General features: G+C 44.4%; 3 protein-coding genes across 3 annotated transcripts in view; all 3 read left to right on the top strand.

The window, feature by feature from the left end:
• The first annotated feature begins 328 nt into the window (after window positions 1–328).
• Window positions 329–2,866, top strand: LOC311268743 (uncharacterized protein). The gene is made up of 2 exons (XM_084372545.1): window positions 329–1,160; window positions 1,421–2,866. Exon 2 carries the CDS (start codon window positions 1,440–1,442, stop codon window positions 2,367–2,369), a length of 930 nt encoding a protein of 309 aa, XP_084228671.1. The 5' UTR covers window positions 329–1,160; window positions 1,421–1,439; the 3' UTR covers window positions 2,370–2,866.
• A 660-nt stretch (window positions 2,867–3,526) lies between these two features.
• Window positions 3,527–21,872, top strand: casc3 (casc3 exon junction complex subunit). The gene is made up of 12 exons (XM_084372532.1): window positions 3,527–3,741; window positions 8,225–8,249; window positions 8,467–8,522; window positions 8,737–8,979; window positions 9,338–9,486; window positions 9,749–9,922; window positions 10,020–10,942; window positions 15,474–15,647; window positions 17,635–17,733; window positions 17,816–17,982; window positions 18,298–18,498; window positions 19,242–21,872. The coding sequence occupies exons 1-11, from the start codon at window positions 3,556–3,558 to the stop codon at window positions 18,436–18,438; spliced, it is 2,337 nt and encodes a 778-aa protein (XP_084228658.1). The 5' UTR covers window positions 3,527–3,555; the 3' UTR covers window positions 18,439–18,498; window positions 19,242–21,872.
• The window catches only part of rapgefl1 (Rap guanine nucleotide exchange factor (GEF)-like 1), a 49,342-nt gene continuing 46,002 nt past the window's right edge, over window positions 19,259–22,598 (top strand). Inside the window, exon 1 of the mRNA XM_084372535.1 lies at window positions 19,259–19,342. The gene's annotated coding sequence lies outside the window, so the exon portion shown is untranslated. The remainder of the gene's footprint in view (window positions 19,343–22,598) is intronic.

Raw genomic sequence — 22,598 nt, 5'->3', positions numbered from 1 at the left:
CAACTCTGCACTATAGATATAGATCACATACTGTAGATCTAAAATACAAACTTGAAATAATGAACTACAATCTAAGTTTCCAACTCTTTTTTACATATCTGTGTATTGTGGCTCCTACAGGTTGGTTTCAGACAGAGCAGGAAGTGACATCACATCACTCAGACACTTGTCGAGATGGATGTAACGTCAGTGAATTGATGGCTTGAAGCTGTCCACTGTGATTGTGTTAATAAAGTTGTGTCCACTTTGGTTGTGTCAGTGAAGGTTGTTAATAAAGTTGAAGCTCCTCTAACAGTGATGCTGCCCTCCTGATGAAGAGTGTGTGTGTGTGTGTGTGTGTGTGTGTGTGTGTGTTCATGAGCACACAGTGAGTGTGACTGGGATCATTGATTAATGACATGCTGCCCTCTGCTGGTGACAGGAGGACACAGCAGCCCGACAGACAAACACAATGAATCAACTATAAACAAGATCTCCTCTGTTTCACTTTGAACCAGAGTCTGAGTCACATGACAGCAATCAAGTCACACGTGCGTGCGCGTGTGTGTCCGTGAGCGTGCTGTATAACATTAGTGACACCGTCGTTAGCCCTGAATATCTGGATAAACTCTGAATATAAGGTGAGAAGAGGGTCGATATATCATTAAACTATTCCGTGTTATTATCTATGAACTGAAAAACGTGGTTGCTCCGACTCTGCTCATGTTAACTGCTGTGTTGAAACTCTACTGCGGTGAAATGAGCCACTGTCTGATTTTCATTGCGCCTGAACTGGAGTAAATATGGTAAGAGTGGTCTATGAACTTCTTTCTGTCTTTGAGGAGAAACATGGAGTCCGTTTGTCCCAGTGATGGACGGGTTTGTTTCATACAGAGCAGGAAGTGACATCACATGACTGAGGTCACTCAGACGTTAATGTTAATGTCAGACTGAGAGCTGAACACTGTGACCGGACCAGTCAGGATGGATGTTAACACGAGGTCTGAAGTCCCTGGTGGGAAAGTTTCCCCAGAGTCAGCTGACTGGTCTTATAATAGTCCTGGTCCTCAGCCTGTTGACGCCTGCAGCAGAGACCAGCAGAGCTCAGAGGACTCAAACATCAGCAGCTGAGAATCTGAAGATCCTGACAGCACCGAGCCGACAGTCAGCCATCGTCAGAGGTAACAGCGTGTTAACAGACCGGACCTCTGTGTCTCTGGTTACTGACCTCAGTCAGTGGAGTCATGTGCTGCTGGTTCTGCTGAGTCACAGAGCTGCGAGAGACGAACGTGTCTCCACTTCTTGTTAAATATTAGTGTGTGGTCGTGGAGTCAGCGTAGCTCTGATTCAGCAGAGTCTTTGGGTTGTTGTGTGAAATGTGGTGCAGATGAAGAATAAAGTAACATAAAGACTCGATGACTCGATGGTGTTTGTGTTGCAGAGCTGCAGGAAACAGCAGGATGGGCTCAGGGATGAGTTTAGAGGAGCGGAGAGAGAGAACTCGAGACAATTTGGAGAAAGATGTGAAGAGATTCAGAAAATGTCCGGATGTGACAGTGAATCGAGCCGTCGTCATGTTCTGCAGCTCGTCTTCCTCAGAGCTCCTCCAGCAGCACCTCAGCGACAGGAAACAGAGGAACTCCCCCGCCGCAGACTGGATGAAGAGACTGGCAGGGAAGCTCGCCAACATGTCTCCAGACCCTAAACTGGCGGGCCTCGGAGCGCTGGCCATCGCCGTCTTCATCGACATCATTTCAGCCTCTTCTTCTTCCTCTGAGACCGTGAAGGAGGCTCTGCGGTGTGTGTTTGCTGAGGAGAAGGCCTCCGAGGTCTGGGATCACATCGACGAGTGTCTGAAGAGATGCATCATGCACATCAACGACAGAGACGAGCTGGTGGGCGACATCAGACGAATCGAGGTCCAGCTGAGCGCCGCCATCACCAAGCTGAAGAACTCCATGGTGAGGGACGGGCACATGACGTCTGCGGCTCTGAAGGCCTGGGTGAACGGGGCAGCCTTCCACATCCAGATGCTGATTCACCTGGTGAGACTGGGAGGGAGTCAAAGCTGCACCCCTGCAGAGAGACTCCTCTCTGCTTACCTGAGAGACCTGGACCTGCTGTTCAAGGAGCACAGGGAGGCAGTGGAGAAGAAGTGCAGGAAGGGATACTCCTTCGACGACTCTCCGTGGTCAGCTTGGCCCAACTTTGAGACTGAGGAGGGAGAGTTGCGCTCCACGATTCCCAGCGTCAGCTGTGAGAAATACTTTGAGGCTTATTATGAGGAACATTACAGCCGGCAGAAGGACGAGATCAGGAGGTACTTTGTGACGGTCAGAGACGAGCTGCCGAGGCTCGTCACTCTGGTGGGTCGTCTCAGCGTCCAATGAGAGGAGGAGTTCAGCCCCATCAGACAGGAAGAACATAACAGCAGGAAGTGGAGCAGGAAGTGCGTTTTGACCCTGGTGAGACGACAGGCACTGGACTGTCAGCAGGACAAAGGAGACAGACATCAGGCTCCACAGGGGGGCGCTGTGGCTCACAAGAGGAGGTCTGCTGAACCCTGCAGGTCTTGTTGCTAAGCAACAACACGTCTTGTGACTGAGAGACAGGCGGTCACTCAGGACGATGAGCTGAAACTCATCACCACATGTAACCGACTGGCTTCCCTCTCTGGCTCTGAGCATGTTCAGTGTCTGTCTGTAACTTACACAGGGACGGAAAGTGAAGTCCATGAGAACCAGAACCAGAACCAGAACCAGTGTAGTTCTGTCTATTTTCATCCCATGCTGTTTTATACTTCTGCTACTTTTCAGAGGGAAGTACTGTGCTTTTTACCACACTACATGTATTTACAGTATTTAAGATTAAAAGGTTTCATTATTTGAAGATGATTTACAGAATAAACACGTTATTAGAGATGCCCAGGCTTTGTGTCCTCTGATGTTCAGTCAGTGTGTAGTTGTGTCTCTGGTCGTTTTTCACAGTCTCTGAGTTGTTGTTTGAGATATTTCTCCTCTGGACTTCATAACTGTTCAAATGATCAATACTTTTTAATAAAAAAAAAAAGCAAGGTTAGAGAAATGATAAAGAGATGAGGATGATAGTAACAAACAAACAAACAAACAAACAAACAAACTGAACAGATTAAAAAAGCTCCTTGGTGAAGAGAACAAAACACAAAGGACATGACAGGTGTTACAGAAATGTCAGAGGAGTGCAGGTGATGTAGGACACTGGGAAAATGCCACCTCAAAAATAAGTTAAAGGAAAATAATAAACACAAGCTGTTAATGAATCGTGTAGTAAAAACGGGATATTTTGAGTACAAATATGACAAATACACTTTGTTAGATTTTGACTTTTTCAGTTCATTTTCTGATTTCTTTAAAACACAAGAACCAACAGCAGAATGTCCTATTTGAGCCGCTGTGATCAACAGTCCGATCCAGCAGGCGGCGCTAATACACCTAAAATGTCTCTGTTAACCGCCATTACACACCAAAAGAAGGTGAAGAAGAAAACTCTACCCACAATTCCTTGCCTCTTTCCGGTTCCAACCATTCCAGACCTAAGATGGCGGACCGGCGGCGAAGGAGGAGGCGCGCGTCCCAGGACAGCGAGGACGACGACGAGTCCGGTTCGGGTTCGGACAGCGGGAGGTCGGGGTCCCCGACGACCAAGAGCCGCGTGAGAGACCCCGAGCCGCCGGAGGCGACAGTGACCCGGGTCGAGGCGAAGAGCGACGTCGAGTCCGAGTGTGTGAGTAGCTACCCCCGGACGTTAGCTCACCGAGCTGACGGCTCCGTCTCCCGGCCGGGAGCTGTGACAGATACCGCTTCCATTAACACTTTCCCGGGGATTAAGCCCTCGCTTTTCTTGCTGTAACAGCGGAGACATGAGGAGTCAGTAACTGAGCTGCAGAGCCACTTTAAACACTCCTCCGCTTCCCTTCAGCAGGCGGTGCAGTCTGAAGAAAACTACACACAAGTTAGCCTTTAACCGTTAGCGGACGTTAGGTAAGCTGTGCAGACGTCGGTTCAGTCTCGCCGAGGTAGTTTACTAATGTACCCTCCTCAGGACGTTGAGTTGTGTTCAGTCAGCCATTTCTAACACAAAGAGTCCCAGAAGTTAACTACAATCTTATTTTCTTCTCTCTTGTGAAACCGAGACGAAAAGGCGCCAGTTGGAACGCATTTACCGGGCAACAGATTCTGCCACAACACCGGCTCGGGCTTCCCCTCGGCCACTTTGTGTCACGGTGGTTTTTACTGAAGATAACAAGCTGTTTGCTCAGAATTGACTTGTTAGCCAGCAAGCTAGCAGAGTAGTGTTTCCACTGAGGTGTGTGCGTGGTGTCGTTTGACAGTTAAGAAGGCGAATGTCTGTTTAGCACCCAGCTAGGCCCTGCTAATGCTAATGCTCCATCGTGTGAGTCCGCCACGTCCTGCACACGTTAACTGTGATTAATGACCCGGAGATGTGTCGGCACATCAGGACATGACTCCTTTAAACGAACAAACAGCTGTGTGATCCTCGGGTGCACACACAGGGTCACACTTCACTTAATAATATAGTTATTAGTTCAATTCTTCAGTCATTAACACTGCATGTTTGTGTGATGTGATAAAGATTTGTAGTTTCTGCACCTCTGTCCAGGACCAGCCACAGTGCAGTGTTCAGATTTAACTGGCTCAAGATCATAATTACATTGTATGAAGAAAAATCATAATATATAAGTAATATAGTAACAATTGGGGGTAAACTGATTATCGGCGTGGGTGATTATTGGTATTTTGTTTGATTGCTGATAAAATAACATTTTAAAATGTCGTACTTCAGCTCAAATCAAATTTTATTTATACAGCCCCAAATCACAATCGCATTGCCTCAGTGGGCTTTACAGTCTGTACAGTGAGCGACATCCTTTGTCCTTAGACCCTCGATTCGAGTGAGGAAAAACTTGCCATCTTGATGGGAAAAAAAGACGATGCAAGAAACCTCAGGAGGAGCCACAGAGGAGGGGTCCCTCTTCCAGGACGGACAGACATGCAATAGATGTCGCATGTACAGAAAGAACAGCAAATCACAGTTTACGGGTTGCATTGACAGAAAATCTGATACAAATTATATATGTAAAGTGTGTGGATCCAGGAGACGACTGAGCGGGACGAGGCATCGCCAGGCGGTGCCCGAGCCACACGACCTCCTGTCCACTGTGGTGACAGGTAGAGGAATGATCCATGAGGGATGCATCATCTGTTGCCTGTTTGTGGTCTCAGTGTCCACAACAATATCTGATGTCACCTGTAACAGCTGATCTGCACTGAATAATCTGAATTTGAAAGTTACCCAATAAATGAAGTGGAGTGAAAGTATTAAGGAGTTAAAATGGAAATACTGTAGCACAGTACCTCAAAATTGTACATAAGTACAGTACTTGAGTAAATTGTACTTGATTACATTCCATTACTGGTTACCTTAGACTTTGAATTGACTTTCAATTATCAGTTATCGGTCTCCTGGGTTACTAATCTGTATTGATTTCGGCCCTGAATAAACCATACCAGTCGACCCCTAGTAGAAATATAATATAAATCGCAGTATAAGTAAGATGTAAGACAATGATAACAAATGGCTCCATGCGTGGATTACATGTCTTTCTTTCTCATTGACATGTAACTTGTCTTCTCCAGCTGTGAGAACCAGGTCAGTTTAAACATACATGGACACTTAACCAATCTCTGATACTAGCCTCTCCGATGGTTGTCATTTTAAGTTTACAAACCCTCTCGTTCCCGCCCAGGCTTCGTTAACTTCCGGTTCTGTGGCATGATGTGTTGATCCTAACAGGAAGTGACATGCGCCTGTTTGTCCTTCTGTTTTCTTAGTATAGATACTTATACAGTCAAATTCAACATAAAGATCAGGTGTTGACAGAAGTTTGAGCTTGCTTTGCCTCTTCTGCAGGATGATGGTGATGTCAGAGGAGTCACAGCAGACTCTGGTAGACAAAGTGTAGTTTATCTGTGACCTGAATGGTGTAATTCTATTGTGATGGAGGAACAGTGTTTTCCCCAGGTAGACTCTCAAGGAAGTCTCAGGTGTGCAGGTTTGGGGGTATGCTGCCAAGAAGTGTAACATGTTTCAATAAACATATGCATACACTGTTACTATTAAGTGTGCAAATCACAGAGTAACTCATGGCACGATACTGGAAAGATACATTGCCTACGATAACGATAGTTTGTCTTTGCAGCGATTCTGTGAAACTTTAAACCGGTCCTTCAGAAGGTCGGGATCGCCCCGGAGGAGCAAGAGAAGCTCTTTGTGATGAGAGCATTATAAACTTTGTGCAGTGTTTGCTTTTCTCATTTGTTCCTCAAACTGGAATTATGGAGTCATATTTAATCATCTCTCCTGTATCTGAACCAACACGGCAGTGTTTCCCCTATATGCACCTAGCAGCGGCGGACCGCCACTGCTGAATTTATTTATTTTAGCGAGAGAGGAGAGGTGGAGAGTGGGCTCAGTCCTGTCTCTTATATCAACGTTATATCATTTTGCGCTATGGACGCTTCATATCCAGGTCAGTCACACACCCGCTTGGAACGATTTTATTTATGAAAATAAAGCTACATACATATCATCCAGATATACCGTTACCAGTTGATGCAGGTGATGCGCCGCGCTAAACTCTGCCATTCCGTGCCGCGCCGCGCCGTCTCTCAGCATAAAACGGAGGTAACGTTAGCGCCAGGTTTGGAGAAGGTGCAACGAGAAACTTTGAGCTTACTTGATAATGTCAGCACAACGATTTTAACAAGCACCGGGTAGATGTCAACCATGAAGCAAGCAACACTGATCACGGATTCAGGATTATCATTCGCCGAAAGGAAAACAGTCCTGCAACTTCACGTGACTCGCACAGTAACGTTACAGCAAACGCAGTCATTTGATAGAAACAGCAAGGAAACACAAAGGCCTGCAGGCGTTTCTGTGAAATAAACAACATTTGGAAGATCCATCTTGATACAAAGATTGTAGCTATTCCACATGCACCGCTTGTTTACTTTTTCCTGGAGCGGCCTCATGCTGCGTTCAAGACAAAATCAGAGGTCAGAATTTCCCAGTTGAAATTTCCGATTTCCGACCTCCAAGCTTCTCAGATGCGTGCCATTCCCATTGTTGTGTTGGGTCAGATAACTGATTCTCCGTGAAGTCGGGGTAGATGGATTTGTGCCGAGTTCACAAGTAAGGACTCTGAGTGGCGTTCCAGTGTACTTTTTCTAGTAGGAGGTCTGAAAATTCCTACTGTCTCGAATGCAGCATTACTATGCGCGAGGGCCACTGTGACGGTGAAAGCTGTCAATCTCAAGTTACTGACAGATTACTTCAGAGATATTAACGTTAGCCGACATATTATTTGGATAGGATTCCCTTAAATAAACGTGATAAATGTAAGTTACTTCATCATCGAAAATGTCATTATATTAAATTAACACTGTTAGATAAATGGTTAGGTAAATTTGGTGATGTAAACAAGTTAATTCTGAAAAAAAGAGTTAAGAATGAATAATTGTGTTATAATACTGTTATGTCCTTAAGCCTAAAGAGCCCCTCTGGTGCCGGCAGACACATGGAAACCTCCCGGCAGGGTGCACTCACCTCCACTGCGACAGCTCCATCCTAGGGGAAACACTGCACGGCCTGTTGATGTTTCTAAGCATAATGCTGTTTTTAGTCTGAATGAACTGTAAGAATTAGTTGGTTTTTTTCCTCAGTTTTTAAAAGTTTGGTTCTTGGAGGAGACCAGTTTTTGGGTGGCTGAAGCTCAGGAGGTAGAGTGGGTCATCCAAACTGCTCCTGATGTATATAAAGTTGTTCATTGTCCTGGAGGAGAAGGAGAACTCCCAACCTATGTTTTCTTTAAGTTTGTGGAAAAGGGGTCAGGTGTGCTTTGGGGTCCTCCCTGAAGACATTCTTACTCTTTTACTAATTTGTACCGGTGGACCACTAGAGACCACAGTACTGCTATTAAATCTAGTTAAAGTCATTCAATGAGTTTTTGATTTAGCATTTATTCGTCTTACACATTTCAAAAAACATCAACACGCCTTACGATGGTTGAGAAAACCCTGTTAATGTTGAGGCGGGACACTGAGCAGTTCTACTGTGCAGCTGAGCAACACTTTGATGGTTTGGTGCTGATTTATAATAATAATCTTTTTGTCTCTCGTTGCAGGAGAGTGAAGATGGAGTAGGAGAAGGTAAGATATTATTATTATTATTATATATTAGATTTACACTGCACAGCACACAATCTTATACATTCAAAACGACTGAAACCTAAAGGAACATAAAGAGTCGATTAAATGTCGTTATCACACATTTTCTTTAATTGTACTGTGGATATATTAAACTGAGGCATGATGACACGGTTCTGTATCATTCAGTCCTCTCCTTCTGTCTGTCTGGTTCGTCTAGCCGTCCTCTCCGACTACGATAGTGCAGATCCAGAGGAAAATGGCTCCCACTCAGAGGTAAAACACATTAGCTGTAAGAAACATTCACCAGGACAATATCAGTGCATGAACACATCCAGTCTGATGTGATGAGGGGAAACGGGAAGCTTCAAACAAACAAACACAAATCATAATCCAGACCTTGTGTCTAACTGACTTAGGATCAGCAGTGTGATATGATGATGTTCATCGGTTGAGGTTTTTTAAACTACGTGTTCCTGCATTCCCTCAGGGTGTGGAGGAGGAAGAGGAGGCAGAGCATTTCAGCGACGAAGAAGCTCCAGCAGCAGCCAGCAAGGCCACGCCCTCTGCCACCGACAGCCCAGCAAAGGTAGAGGAGGTGGTGGAGGAGGAGGATGAAGAACAAGAAGAAGAACAGGAAGAGGAGGTGGAGGAAGGAGGACAGAGGAAAGAGGAGAGCAAGGCCGAGGAGAAAGGAAACCTGGCAGGAGAGAGACAGAGCGGAGACGGACAGGTGAGACTTCAGATTTTGAATCACTGATCTGCTGCTGAAAATAGTCCCAACACATTCACCACTTCCTCCTGTTGTCCGAGAACAACTTCAGGAAGGGATAAAACTTTATTTTAGATTTGATTCACTTTAATACCAGTTTTGATAAAAGTGTTACGCCTAGTTATTCTGAACATCTCACAGGCCTGTATGCAGGCTGATGACTTGTTCAGTTGTTTTAATGGTGTTGCAGTCATTTCTAAAAACATTTCATTCACAAAACGGCTGTCTGTACTCAGTTATTATCGCCAGCAGATAGTTGTACCGTTAGACTCTGCCATCTGTATGTTTTCTAATCTAAATGACACACACACACTCTCAGGAGTCCACAGACGACCCTGAAACGAAGGCCGGAGGGAAACCTGGTCAGAAGCTCGACGATGACGAAGACCGAAAGAACCCGGCCTACATCCCGAGGAAGGGTCTGTTCTTCGAGCACGACGTCAGAGGACACGCTCAGGAGGAGGAGAGGTGAAGACGTTTTTATCTGTTGTTGTTATTTTTATTGCACGTTTTGAATTAACTTTGGTGTAGAAGGCTTCTGTAAACCCTTGACAACTGCCATTTGTTAAGATTTCTAAAACTGCCCATGTCGACAGTGAGAGCCTCATCAAGAATCGTTATCAGGAAAATGAGCGAAGATCGTTAGGACAACTCTCTAATGTTAAAGTCAATGAGCTCGTAACTGTGAAGGTATTCCCTGTTTTATGTCTTCCTGTCTCTGTCCTCTCAGACCTAAAGGCAGGAACAGGAAGTTGTGGAAGGACGAGGGTCGCTGGGAGCACGACAGGTTCAGGGAGGAGGAGCAGGCGCCCAAGAGCCGCGAGGAGCTCATCGCCATCTACGGCTACGACATCCGAAATGGCGGCGGTTCTGGGGACCGGTCGTACCGGCAGCGCAGGCCGAGGTAAGCAACCCCTTAACGAGGAACAATGAAAGAAAAGAGTTAATGTTGATGTTTCCAGTTGAACCTGTTTAATGTGAATGTCTCCGTCTCCCTGCAGACAAAACACGTCTCCCAGCAGAGACAAACGATGGAGAGATGGAGGAGAGAGACCGGTCAGGTCCTGGCAGAGCGGAGGAGGAGGAGGTGGTCTGAACCGAGGAGGAGCTCCTCCACCCACATCCACCCACCCCTCCTCTACCTCCCCCTCCTCTGTCCCCCTCTCCTCCACTCAGAGGAGCAACAATTCCTCTAGACCGCCTCCCTCCCGCAGCAGACCCTCCCACCAGAACCAGATGCACCTCCCGCCTCAGAACCAGTACAGGAATAATGAATCAAACGCACCCCAGATGCATCCCAGAGAACGACAGGGTCCTAAAGCTCCACCTGAGCCCGCTGACAGAGACAGGGGTGTGGTCAGCAGGGGAGGGCGTGGTGGGGGGAGGGGTGGTCCCTCTGTGGTCATTGAGGACATCACCGTCAGCCAGGGAGGCGTTAGGGAACAGGACCTGAGTGCTGTAACGACGGCGGCATCGTCACAGATGGGTGGTTACAAGTCTGCGTCGCCAAGACGACCGCAGCAGGAACAAAGAGGGAGCGCTGACAAATCCGCGTCAGGATTGGCTGCTTTGTCCTCCACCTCTGACCCCTCCCTACAGTCATCAGCTGCAGCAGCCAATCGTGAAGCGTCTCCTCCCACTGAGCGGCCGGTGGAACGTAAATCTTACTCGCTGGCTCGCAGGACTCGCTCTCGGCCCGCGGACCTGGGCAGCAAACAGGCGTCTGTGGAGGAGTCTGCAGCGGTCGGGAACGCCTCCTCCCCCAGCAGCGTGGGAGGGAAGAGCTGGGCGGGAGCCGGCGAGGGGCCGAGTCCGGGGGGAGGAGGAGCGCTGACAGAGCTGGACCAGGACGTAGCTCGACTCAGTCTGGCAGGACAGAGCTGGAGCCAGAGCCCGACGTCCTACATCCGGTCTGAGATGAGAGGTGAGTGGAGACAGTTTATCATCATCACCTGATTAAACACGGCTGATACTGAATCTGATCAATTAACATTAATAATGATTAAACAAAGTGGGATTAGAGGTGTGAAGCTTCACATTCTCCACTTATTGTTACTGCACACGGCTGCTTTTAATCGTTTAATACGAGCAGTAAGATTCATCTGAGCTATTTTTGTTTAATAAGTCTAAAATATCAAATGTAACATGATAAAACCAAACAGATCTGTGTGATCGACTAAAATACCATTTTCACACAGCAGCTCTGAGACGGGACACTTCCTGTTAGAGTTGAGCGATGTCTGCTGAATTGGTGTATGACGATGTCTCCAGTGAAACATCGTGATGGACGATGACATAGTTGTTTATGGATTCGAGGCAGCGTGTCCCCTCAGTGTTGTTGTAAGGCAGCAGTTGTGAGCTCACCACTGTAGCTGCTGTTTCCCACCGTTCTGATCCTCATCCTGCAGAGGAAACTATCTCCTGTTACCACCGACATACATCCCTGTGCCAGGTTTAAAAGTGCCCTCGTCTCCACAGCACCTCTGTAACTTAGCTCTGTTCAGCCTCGTATGCATAACACAATGTTGGTCAACTAGCCGAGGAAGCTAAGCTAAGAAAACTGTATAAAGACAGCACAACTGAGGGAAACAGCGACCCGCGGGCTGTAACAGAGTGTCCTGGGTTCACCTCACGTCATGGAGACGTGATGTTGGTGCACTGAGCAGCAACATACTTGGTTTCATTTCCTCTCCACACATCACAAACAACAACGACTCTTACCCTACGGCAAGTCGGAGGGGACATACCTCTTCATTGTGCGCTCTAGTAGGGAGCCTTTTAAATCACAATGTTACGGTGGTCGGTAGGGGTGTCACGATCCTCCAAATCCTCGATTCGATTCTAAGGTCACGGTTCGATTCGATTCTCGATTTTGTGTTGTTTTTTTTAAAGCACAGGTTGCTGCCATTTTTAGAGTAGACTTTTATGCAATATAATATCTGACCTTTGTTAGCAATGTACCACACTACATTGTCAAATTTAAAACATTTATTAACAACATAATCTAACAATAACTTCTATCTTCAGTCAGTTGGAAACTTAAACAAAATAACCTGCCATCTAATTTCTCTTTGTAACTGCAGTCTTCTTCACACAAGATGATTCAAGTTCACAACAAACAAACAAAAGAATAAAACAGCCATGTCCACAGTCGTCTCTGAACAATGAAGTGTCTTAACAAACTATTTCCAACAGTTGGACAAATACAAGGTGCGTAAGGTGTGAGTGGGCGAGCGAGAGTGAGGGAGCGTGTGGACAGTGAATGAATGGCAGAGGAAGGAGAAGAAAGCAGCAGCAGCAGCAGTGAAGTGTTCAACACAGGCTGCAGTCTGAATGAATAAAGGCGACGGCTCCTCAGAAACAGCAGAGCTCCCTGGTGTTATTTCCTGATAGGGGTGGGGGAAAAAATCGATTCACATAAGAATCGCGATTCTAATCATCCACGATTCTGAATCGATTCATAAACTTCAAAAATCGATTAAAAAAAATAATAATAATAATATTTTTATCTTTTTTTTTTTTTTTTTCTATTTTGAAAAATCACACAAAACACCAAGTTGTGTGATTTGTGTGCAGTTTATTTTTGTAACTTCTGGGAGAGAAAGGCAGCTGGCCTAAGCTTTTATTTAGGCAGTTTCATTTATGCAAGTTATTTCTTGTACAGTAAGTTTTTATTTGTTTAGCATGAATAAATGTTTCCTTTTTTTAATGTTTGCCTTTGTGTGATTACATCATCTGCTGCTTTAATTCTCCTTCAGTTCCTCTCGGAGTTATTTGATCAGTATTTGTTTTTGTCAGTGGGATTATTTGTTTGATTATTAGTATATTTTTTTGCCTCCTCATCAACGAGCTGTTTTTTGCCGCCCTCCCTCTGACTGCAGTTGTGCTGCAGTATCTCAGTGACACCTCGATCTGTTAACAGTCAAATTTGAGTTGACCATTAATGACTCTGAGCTTCGTTCTTTCAATATAATCCAGTTTTTCCTAAACCTTTTCTGCCGGGTCGTGCCGAGTCGTCACGTCTCTGGGCAAAAAAATTGTTTTAAGGAGAAATTCAGCAATTGTTATTTAATAGATAATTACTCTGACTGAGGCGACTTCAGGGAAAATCAAACCAAAAGAGGTTTTCACATGCAAGGATTCAGCCCAGGTGTCGTCCATAACAGTGAAAATATACACAGACGGACGTCAAGCAGTCATAAACAGGACTGCAGTAACAGGTTATTCACATGTCTATAAATGTCGTGTTTTGTCCACAACTCAAAGATGACAAACATTTTATGTCTCTGTGCTGGAGAATCTGTCTGATTCTTGTGAAGCGATATCTGAAGAACGCCCTGATGTGTGAGTTTCTTCTACTTGGGTGCAAGTATAAAGGATAAATTGACTGATGGTCAAAGGTCATTGTGATGTAATGGTGACATATTCTTGCGAGTGCGATAACTCAAATAAATAGTGGTCATAGGTCACTGTGAATAATTCATAATTGGGAAAGAGTTTGACACACGTGTCTATTAGGATAAAATGATGAAGTCAAAGCTTAAATGCACCGTTGCGTCATAATCTACAAAAAAGGTAGATTGTTTGTAGAAATGTTTCACAAATTACAAATGACTTGGCTACAGCTCGAAAAAACATTTCAGTCAAAAGATTTTTTTTTTGCTTTAATCCATGATGGCGATACTCGATATATATCGATATTTTTTCTGTGATGTAATTGGGGTTTCCCCAAAACATTCTAGCATATTAGATTCATTTTTTCCAGAAGCAAACCCTTTAAAAACCCAACAAACAGTCAGTTATAAGTTTAGGCCAAATGTCACACAGGCAACTTTATTTACAGAGGTCACTCCGCACAAAATCAAAATGTATGAACAAAAAACTGTCTCATATATGAAATAAAAATGCTCCTTGAATAAATTAAAACAAATCCTTTTCCTGCATGAAAAAAATATACAGTAATTAATTTAAAAATACAATACTGTTACAACTTTAACAGTAACAATAAACACTTCCACTGAGGTTGACAGTTATGTAAATAATGCAACATGAAGTCCTTCTTCCAGCTGTGAGAGAAGCTGCTGACAACTCTGACAGAGAGAAATGGCTCGTGTGACGCAGCATCATCCAAACTGTGTCCTTCATAACACACACAATTGGAAAAACACCTTTTTAAAATCACTAATTATTTATAAGCACATCTTAAAAACAGTCAACCAAACCAACCAAAGTGCTGTACAGTTATTAATTATAGTCATTAATTATGAATTATTTGTGTATGATTACAGACAGTTATGGAATTTATTTTTAGACACTATTATCCATTAGGGATGCAACAATATTCAATTTTTTATCGAACCGTTCAATACGCCCCGTTAGGTTCAATATACAAAGGCAATACAGTACAATACTACAATAATGTTTGCTGTTTAACTTGATTGGATACTGCATATGTTTTTTATGGAAGGCAATTAAGATAAGTGTTACATTTTTATAATAAGGTTTGTGTTTGCGGCACGTATTTTGACACACTCCTCGTACTGCACTTTATGATCTGTTGTAAGTGGTGGAAGAGATTAGTCGTGCTTGAACCTTTAGTTGCAACAGGTTTCGACATTGTTTACAGAAAACATTTTGCTGCTGGTCATCTGACACTTTAAAACCAAACCATCTCCAAATTAACGAGCCATTGTTGTTTCGTTTACTGACCAACGGCGGCGCTCCGTCTCCATGTTGTCGCTGAGTGTAGGTGAGAGTGGAGGGGGAGGGGGAGCAGAAACGGCCTAAGCTTTTATTTAGGCAAATTTTATTTATGCAAGTTATTTCTTGTATAGTAAGTTTTTATTTGTTTAGCATGAATAAATGTTACCTTTTGTCTTAAGTTTGCCTTTGTGTGATTACATCATTGGAGTCAGTTTGTTTAAAAATCACATTATCTTATACAAACTGTATTGTTTTGATGCCATAATTTGCCTTAACATGTTATGCACTGTATACATTTTTGAATCGAATATCGGTTAAATCGAGAATTGATTCCATATCGAATCGTGACCCTAAGAATTGGAATCGAATCGTGGGACACCCAAAGATTCACACCCGTAATATCAATACAAGCAATATTGTCCCGTGTTATCTCGTTTAGAAATATATCGATATATTTAAAATATCGAGATATCGCCCAGCCCTACTCCTGAGCCACTGCGTCCTCTGGTGCTGCAGCTCTAATAATGGATTTAAAACAAACTGACATTAAATATGTAAAATATGTGTATGTGAAGGGAGCTGAAACGCCAGTTATATGTGCAGATGTGGACAGTTTAAATAACGATCTGTGTGATGCTTCAGGGGTTGAGTCAACATGAATCAGAGCAGGATTATGAAACGGAGCTGATGTCTGTAGAAGGTAACGTCTCTGCTTCCCAGTAAAACAAACTGGTTCCTGTTTGTGTTCACAGGCATCTCCAGCCCAATGCACCTGCCCAGTGGCCCGCCTCAGTTCTCCAGCATAGAGGAGATGGGTGTCGGCTCCAACCGGGCCAAACGCTACTCCTCCCAACGACAAAGGGCCGTACCCGAGCCGGCACCTCCCATGCACCTGGGAGTGATGGAGGGACACTACTACGAACCCAGTAAGATCAGAACCAGTACAAGATGACACTAACACTAACACACTGAGTGAACATCAGCTGCAGACGAGTCAGTCCGTCTCGGACTGATCAATGTTGAAGCTGGTGGCCGGAGAAGCGTCGTTATCTATATCAAGAATCACACTCGGTGTCAATTATTGTTGTCACAATACTCGAATATCTAACTTCCCCAAAAAATGTAGATATTCGACACCATGTTTGATTCAACGATTCAAATCTGAAATCTTATTTAAGGACGGAGACACAACTCAAAATGAGTCGGGGATGTTTTGGTGTTTCACTTGATTGTTTATTCTGTGATGGATCTGAATTTTGATTTTGTGTTTTGGTTCCCAAAAATAATGCCACATATTTCATTTGACATGAATTCATATCCACGTACCTTCACCCATATCTCCATATCCCCATCTAACCTGCAGTAGTGTGTTTAACCAGGCTTGTGTGGATCTGTGGAAGGAAAATCATTTGATTTGAGAATTTACCTTTTAAAAAAAAAAACGACAACAAAAAACTCATGGTAAATCATAAGTATGAGATATAAAGTCAGAATTATGAGATGTGTATATTTTGACATATTATCTCATAATTCTGACTTTTGTATCTGATAACGTAGATTTTTTTTGAATGACATAATTATGATTTATCGTGTGGTCACATTAAACTGGAGGTGTTGAAGACGAGCGGCAGACGGAGCAGTGAGGCTCTTCCTCCTGATCACCAGCAGAGGGCAGTATAGGCTGAACATGACGGTTACATAAGTGTCTTTGCTCTACACATGTGTTTCCTCCACTGGGTCGGCAGCACTGGTTTGTTCCAAATTGGCCTAAAAGGGTCCTGGTTCGGTTCTATGTTCGGACCAGACATGAAAGACTTGCGGTGTCAGGAAGTCTCCCGTCTGTGCTGATGTTCAGGAGAGATCCGGATGAGTCCTGACCGGTCAGCTGCTGCAGGACATGGAGAGCAGGCAGACCATCATAATGACAACATGCTCATTTAAACACATTGTTGTGTCATTAATGTGACGGCCTGAGTTCAGTCCAACGAGACACAGTGAGCGTGGAGACGGTCACAGATCTCACAACCAACAGTTTCTGCAGTGATGCATCAAGCTGATGGCTGATGATGCACAGACTCAGATGAAGATGAAATATTCATGCGAGACGTGATTTCATGAACTCACTCCTGCTGAAAGGAAGACTTTCAGTCTTTCAGTCCAGTTCCAGTTTAATCTTTACTGAGATGTTAAATCGATACAGACTCTGCTCAGTGATGGAAGAAGTATCGAGATCTTTGACTTAAAGTAGTCTTGTCAAAAACATCAACGCATTCATACAGATCCATGCTGAATATTTGAATTGGTGTAATTCTCATTTTTTAGTATCAGTACAGCGGCGCTGATACACAGATGTGTCCATGTAGCTTTAGTTGTTCTGGACCCACGGTACGTAAACCTTATGTAAAAATGTGAAATGTTATGTTCTTCATGTTGGCTCAGTTTTCCCCGTGGTGTCAAATATCAATATATTTAAGGTGTGAGGCCGGTTTGCTCCATGACAAGAACTTTGTACGTTAGAATGAATGAATGAATGAATGAATGAATGAATGAAGAGCCTTTTTTTTTAAATTCAGAGATAATTTTCAAGTCAAAGTGTCAGTTTGTCATCAGACGGTGACGTCATTATAAAGACGACACAGCCGACGGAGTCGTTAGTGAAATGCATGAAATGTTTTACAGAAACGACGGTTGTCCCATAATAAGTCCATAACAGTCTATAATAAGTCATAACATGTATATTATAATATTTAACCCTCGCAGATCTTCAGTATTCGGCCTCATGTACAAAGTGTTTGTGTTCATATCATCATCAGGCTCGACTCTCCTCTGATGTTGTGAAGTGAAGGTCCTTAAAGTTGAACTGAAACTTTTCCATCAGCGTTGTACTGAATTGAAGTTGTCTTTGTCTCTCAGTGTCATATCAGGGACCAATCTATGCCCACGGGGAAGGCCCCGCCCCCATCCCGCCACAAGGCATGCTGGTCCAGCCGGAGATGCACATCCCCCACCCCGGTGAGCGGAGCTGCCGACCCCAGTTTGTAAGGATGACTGTTAGTTTCTGTTTGAGATATTCACCTGTCCGCCTCCTCCTCAGGTCTTCATCCCCACCAATCAGGCGGCCCGATCGCTAACCCCGCCCTCTACGGAGGCCCACCCGTTTCTCTGTCGCCGGGGCAACCACAGCAGCTGCTGCCGCCGCCTTTCTACCCTCCGCCTGGAGTCATGACGTTCCCTTACCCCGCCATGTACCCGAGTCCACAGGTAAACACTCGTCCACTGTTCCTCCAGTATTCTGGTCCTCCAGTATTCTGGTACTCCAGTATTCTGGTACTCCAGTTACCTCACATACAGAAATCACAAAATGTTTGGTCATCGGGTCATTAGATGTGTTTAACATCCTGGAAATCCACTAACTGTGTGTCTGAACTCAGTGAATCTCCTGCTTCAGATAATAAAGTTTAAAGTGATTTGAATATTGTGTGTGTGTGTGTGTGTGTGTGTGTGTGTGTGTGTGTGTGTGTGTGTGTGTGTGTGTGTGTGTGTGTGTGTGTGTGTGTGTGTGTGTGTGTGTGTCAGTCCCAGGTGACCTACGGAGGTGTGACGTACTACGACACGATGCAGCAGCAGGCTCAGCCCAAGCCTTCGCCCCCCCGTCGCACGTCCCAGCCCGTCACCGTCAAGCCCCCCCCTCCGGAGTTGCACTTCGCCTCAGAGTGACCCCGCCCCTCACCCCTCCCCCCACCCAGTCTCAGCCTCACTCTGATCCGACAACTACAGGTGAGCACAGGTGGGATTTATTTTTATACCCGATTACCTTTCAAGTCGTTTCTCTGTGGAAGCTCACATTCGTAGAGAAGTTCTGAAGGTGAGTGGTTTTCTTTTAAAGCGTCTCATGTGTCTCTAGTTCTGTTTTATTAAAACAAAACCAGACGGCGTTCCTCTGACGGCCTCTTTAATCGTCCGTGTGAAACGTCCCTCTGCTTCTTTCTGTTCTGATGTGTTCGGTTTGTTTTTTCACAAAAAAGTCAATTCTCTTGCCAAAAGTCCTTCTGGCATCTCCGTCACCGTCGTTTAGAAATCCAAATTCTCTCGACATGTAAATATTATGGATGATACCGATTGAATAGTAACCAAGGAAACTGACTGAACAGATGTTTTCGACCGTGGCTGTGTGGTCTAGAATATGATATGAGATGAGATGAGTTCCTCTGCAGATTAATTTGTGACAGGAACCAATCAGAAAGTGTTGTGGGCGGGACGCTGAGTGAAACCAAAGAGTGGTGACTACAGACAGACGGCACGCTGCTTCAGAGCAGGTGCATAGTACCTGCCTCGATAATCTGTCACAAGTCAGCATCGCTCATTTCAAAACAAACTGCACTGTGAAGAAATGTGTCATGTGAAGGTCGTTCTCCAGGAGCCTCCTTCCTTTACCTTCATTTCCTTCTTATTGTCTTTGAAAAGGTCTGCTTGGTGTCAGCGGAGAGAAACATGCAGCTTTTGCTTTATCTTGTCTGAAGGAGCGGGATGGGAGGGTCAGTGAGGACACCAACCTCATCCAGGGAGGGACGGGAGGACGGACGGACGGACAGGTGGACGGAGGTGAAGACGGACTCTGCAGGTGACTCACAGCATCTCTGGTGGAATATGACTTTTTCTTTTTACTCCTTATTTTCTGCCCTGTAGCAGTCGGGCAGGTCAGACTGTCGTGTTGCTCTGCAGCCGCAGGTTTGATCCCGTCGGCGCTGAACCCTGAACACCTAAACGTCTGCCTGTTGGACCGACCTGTTGGACCGACCTGTTGAAACCCTTTAGAGCCACTTTGAAGCATTTAACGTCAGAGTGGGACGGTCGGAGTCCAGCTCTGATGTGGATGAGTCGTCCTGTTGGTGTTGTTGTTTCCTCAGTGTTGAAGCAGCAGTCTGAATCCTGACCGCTGACAGGCAATATAAACGGTTTCCTCTGTTATCGCTTTACTTCACACTGTACATCAGTTACTGCGGGAGGTTCCTGTGTCATTCTCCACCCTCCACTGTAGTTACTGCAGAAAGTTTAACAAGATTAAAACTAAACCAGAGTTTATCTGCAGGATGTTTGTGTAAATAGTTTGAATGTGTTCATGCTGACTCGGTGCTTCCTGAAAACCTCCAGATGTTCCCGTCATGTTACAGCTGGTTGGCCTTTGTTAGATTTGGATGTTTTCCCCTCTTCACACAGACGGGACGTTTTTATATTTGCCTGCATTTCTTTGTTTCTCCTCGTACATCAGCTCTGTGTTCGTTACCATAACTGACTGTTGGATGGAAATGTGTACTGCTGCGTGTGTCGGACCAGAGGCTGCAACTAGTCAAAGTTTAGTGGATAAAATGTCAGAAAATAGTGACGTATTCCAATTTCTTCAAATGTTCAGTGATATAAAAAAAACTTCTGAGTTTCACCTGAGATAATTGACTCTCATTCATGAATCTTTTCACCTCGCAGCAGCGACGAGGACAGAAAAGAGACGACTGTCGTTTCTCTGCAAATAACAAAATCTGTCAGGGCCGGGCGACGGGGTCGCAACATTGAAGGTGCAATATGTAAGAAATTATACTCTGCCAGGGTAACTGCTCACCGTATTCTGTTTATACATCCACTACTCTTAGCTTGTTAGCTCTGTTAGCCGTGCAGCTAGCTGGACTACCAGGAGAGTGTTGGTGATGACACCACAGGCCCGGGGCTAGCTGGTTAGCATGCTTACTTCTAATGTCTTTGATATAATATCAAAACCGTTATTTCACGACATTCAGATGATGTTCAAAGTTAATTATCGAATGTTTTGAACCAGAATTCTTACATATTGCACCTTTTTAAAGAGCAATTCTGGTGTTTTTAAAGCGTTAACACAAAGGTCTGTCTGTAGGAATCGATCCTGTGATGTTGTCAGTAACCTGTCAGAGACCGTGTCAGCATTATGTTACAGCTGAGGAGATCTACTGGACGATTCCCAAACTTTGAAATATGAATCATTAACACACCAGAACATGTAAATAAAAGGCCCAGCTTTAGAAAATACCAGAAATCCTCTTAAAAACATTTTTATCATTGTTTCATGTGCAGAACAGTTAAACAAGAAGAAAATAGTGATAATATAAAAGACCTGCGCCATCTTGATTTAAACAAATACAAGTTATTCCATGTGATGTTGGACCGTCAGCAGGTCGACTGAACACTCGTGATCCAGATCAGTGAAGTCTTTGTTCGGTCTGTGGTCTAAACGTGACCGTTGAACCAGAGGCAGGACGGTCCTGTGACCTGCGGCAGGTGATCATGAAGATGACCCATCACGTCACAGTTCACAGGACCGCCGTGACTCTACACCGCTGCCATTGACGTAAAAACATTTTTTGTGTACGTCCGAATGATTGTATTCAGTTTTCATATTAATCAAACTAATTGGCTCTGTCACCCAGCCCTCTCTTCACTGTTTATATAAATGGTGAGTGTGTTACTATGGCAACAGACCATCCAGTCTCACTCGGTGTCGGTGTTTGACATAAGCAGTGTGACGGTTAAATGTTACCGGTGATGTACCGAGACGTGATGCAACTGTTTTCACTGATTCGGCGGACCGGCCCTTTAAGACTGGACCGAACGCACAGTTTGTTGTTTTCTGACGGCAGTTTTTCCTTTTCCTCCTCCCGACGAGCAGGAAGTCAAACTAACGACACAAAAGTTGCACAAAAGTCGTTGGCTCGTCCGAGAGAAGCTGCTGCTGCCGCCTGGCGGAGGCGTTTATTGTTGCTGTAAATAAAAAATCTAAATGTGTATATAGAAGCTTGAACAGATAAAATAGAGCAGTAAACATATTCTAATAAAACTACTAGTGCTACAGAACAGTCAGCTTCTGATTCAAAACGCATCGGCAGGGACCTCGAATGTTAACGGTGGATATAATTTAGAGAGAAGTAGCGACGACGAAGGAGCTGTGTGGCTTTAGCTTTCATCTGTTTTGTATTTTTTCCTTTTTGAAATGTCGCTCTGTTTAATTTTAATACTGTTTTTTTATTAGTAGTAAAGGCAGGAGTGAAGTGACGACTGCTGAAGATTTCTTTGTTTTCACACGTTAACAACACACTGAGGAAACCACTCAATAAACCTGAAATGATTCACTCCTTGTCATGTGTTTGTCCTGAAACTAAAGTGCTCGTTAAACAAGTGTTTCCGTGTTTTACATTAGAATTAAAGAACATTGTGCTCATCGTTAAATTAAAAGCGGGAAGTGTATGTTTTAGTCCTGGATGATTTATGGTGATTAAATGACAAAAAACTGACAACAGAACCAGTACTTTCAAGTATCCAGAATCCAGAACCAGAGAGGAAAACGGTTTACATGAAATACAATGCTCAGTATTGTTGTGACATCGAGGAGTTCAGATTCTCCATATCCCCGACCTGCTTCGATGTTAAGGTCACAATTCAGTTCAATTTAAATTCCCTTTCTTTCCAGCGCTGACCGTCACATGTGGATAATCAGTAAAGATCAACAGATGGTTGGTTTTATGTCCCTTCACACTTTCTTTACAAACATGATTTACAGCAACGGCTCCACTTCAGTCATTCAACAATAAACTACAGGAGAGAGAAATTCAGTTTGTTACAGAGTTCAGTTCCACTAATCTGTCCAGAGTGAACCCTCCTCACAAACAAATCAATGAAGGATCTCTGAAGAAGAAAATAAACCAACATGTCCGACGCTGTCTGTGTCCTCTGGTAGCAATCAGCTGATCGCCTTCATCACACAGGAGAAGAGTCTGGAAGTGATGCTGCAGGCTAACGCTAAGCTAGCTGCAGGCTAAAGCTAAGCTAGCTATGTCGACTTTTAAGTGTTTATTTTC

Source organism: Pagrus pagrus (genome assembly GCF_965226575.1).
Source record: "Pagrus pagrus genome assembly, chromosome: 13".
In the NCBI taxonomy this organism is placed as follows: Eukaryota; Metazoa; Chordata; class Actinopteri; order Spariformes; family Sparidae; genus Pagrus; species Pagrus pagrus.
The sequence above is the reverse complement of the archived record's forward strand: the minus strand, read 5'-3'. Positions and strand labels throughout refer to the sequence as shown.

Coding starts and splice junctions, on each gene's coding strand:
- casc3 (XM_084372532.1), top strand. CDS start 3,556: ATGGCGGACCGGCGGCGAAGGAGGAGGCGCGCGTCCCAGGACAGCGAG. Junction 3,742..8,224: donor GCGACGTCGAGTCCGAGTGT/GTGAGTAGCTAC, acceptor CTCTCGTTGCAG/GAGAGTGAAGATGGAGTAGG. Junction 17,734..17,815: donor GATGCACATCCCCCACCCCG/GTGAGCGGAGCT, acceptor CCTCCTCCTCAG/GTCTTCATCCCCACCAATCA.
- LOC311268743 (XM_084372545.1), top strand. CDS start 1,440: ATGGGCTCAGGGATGAGTTTAGAGGAGCGGAGAGAGAGAACTCGAGAC.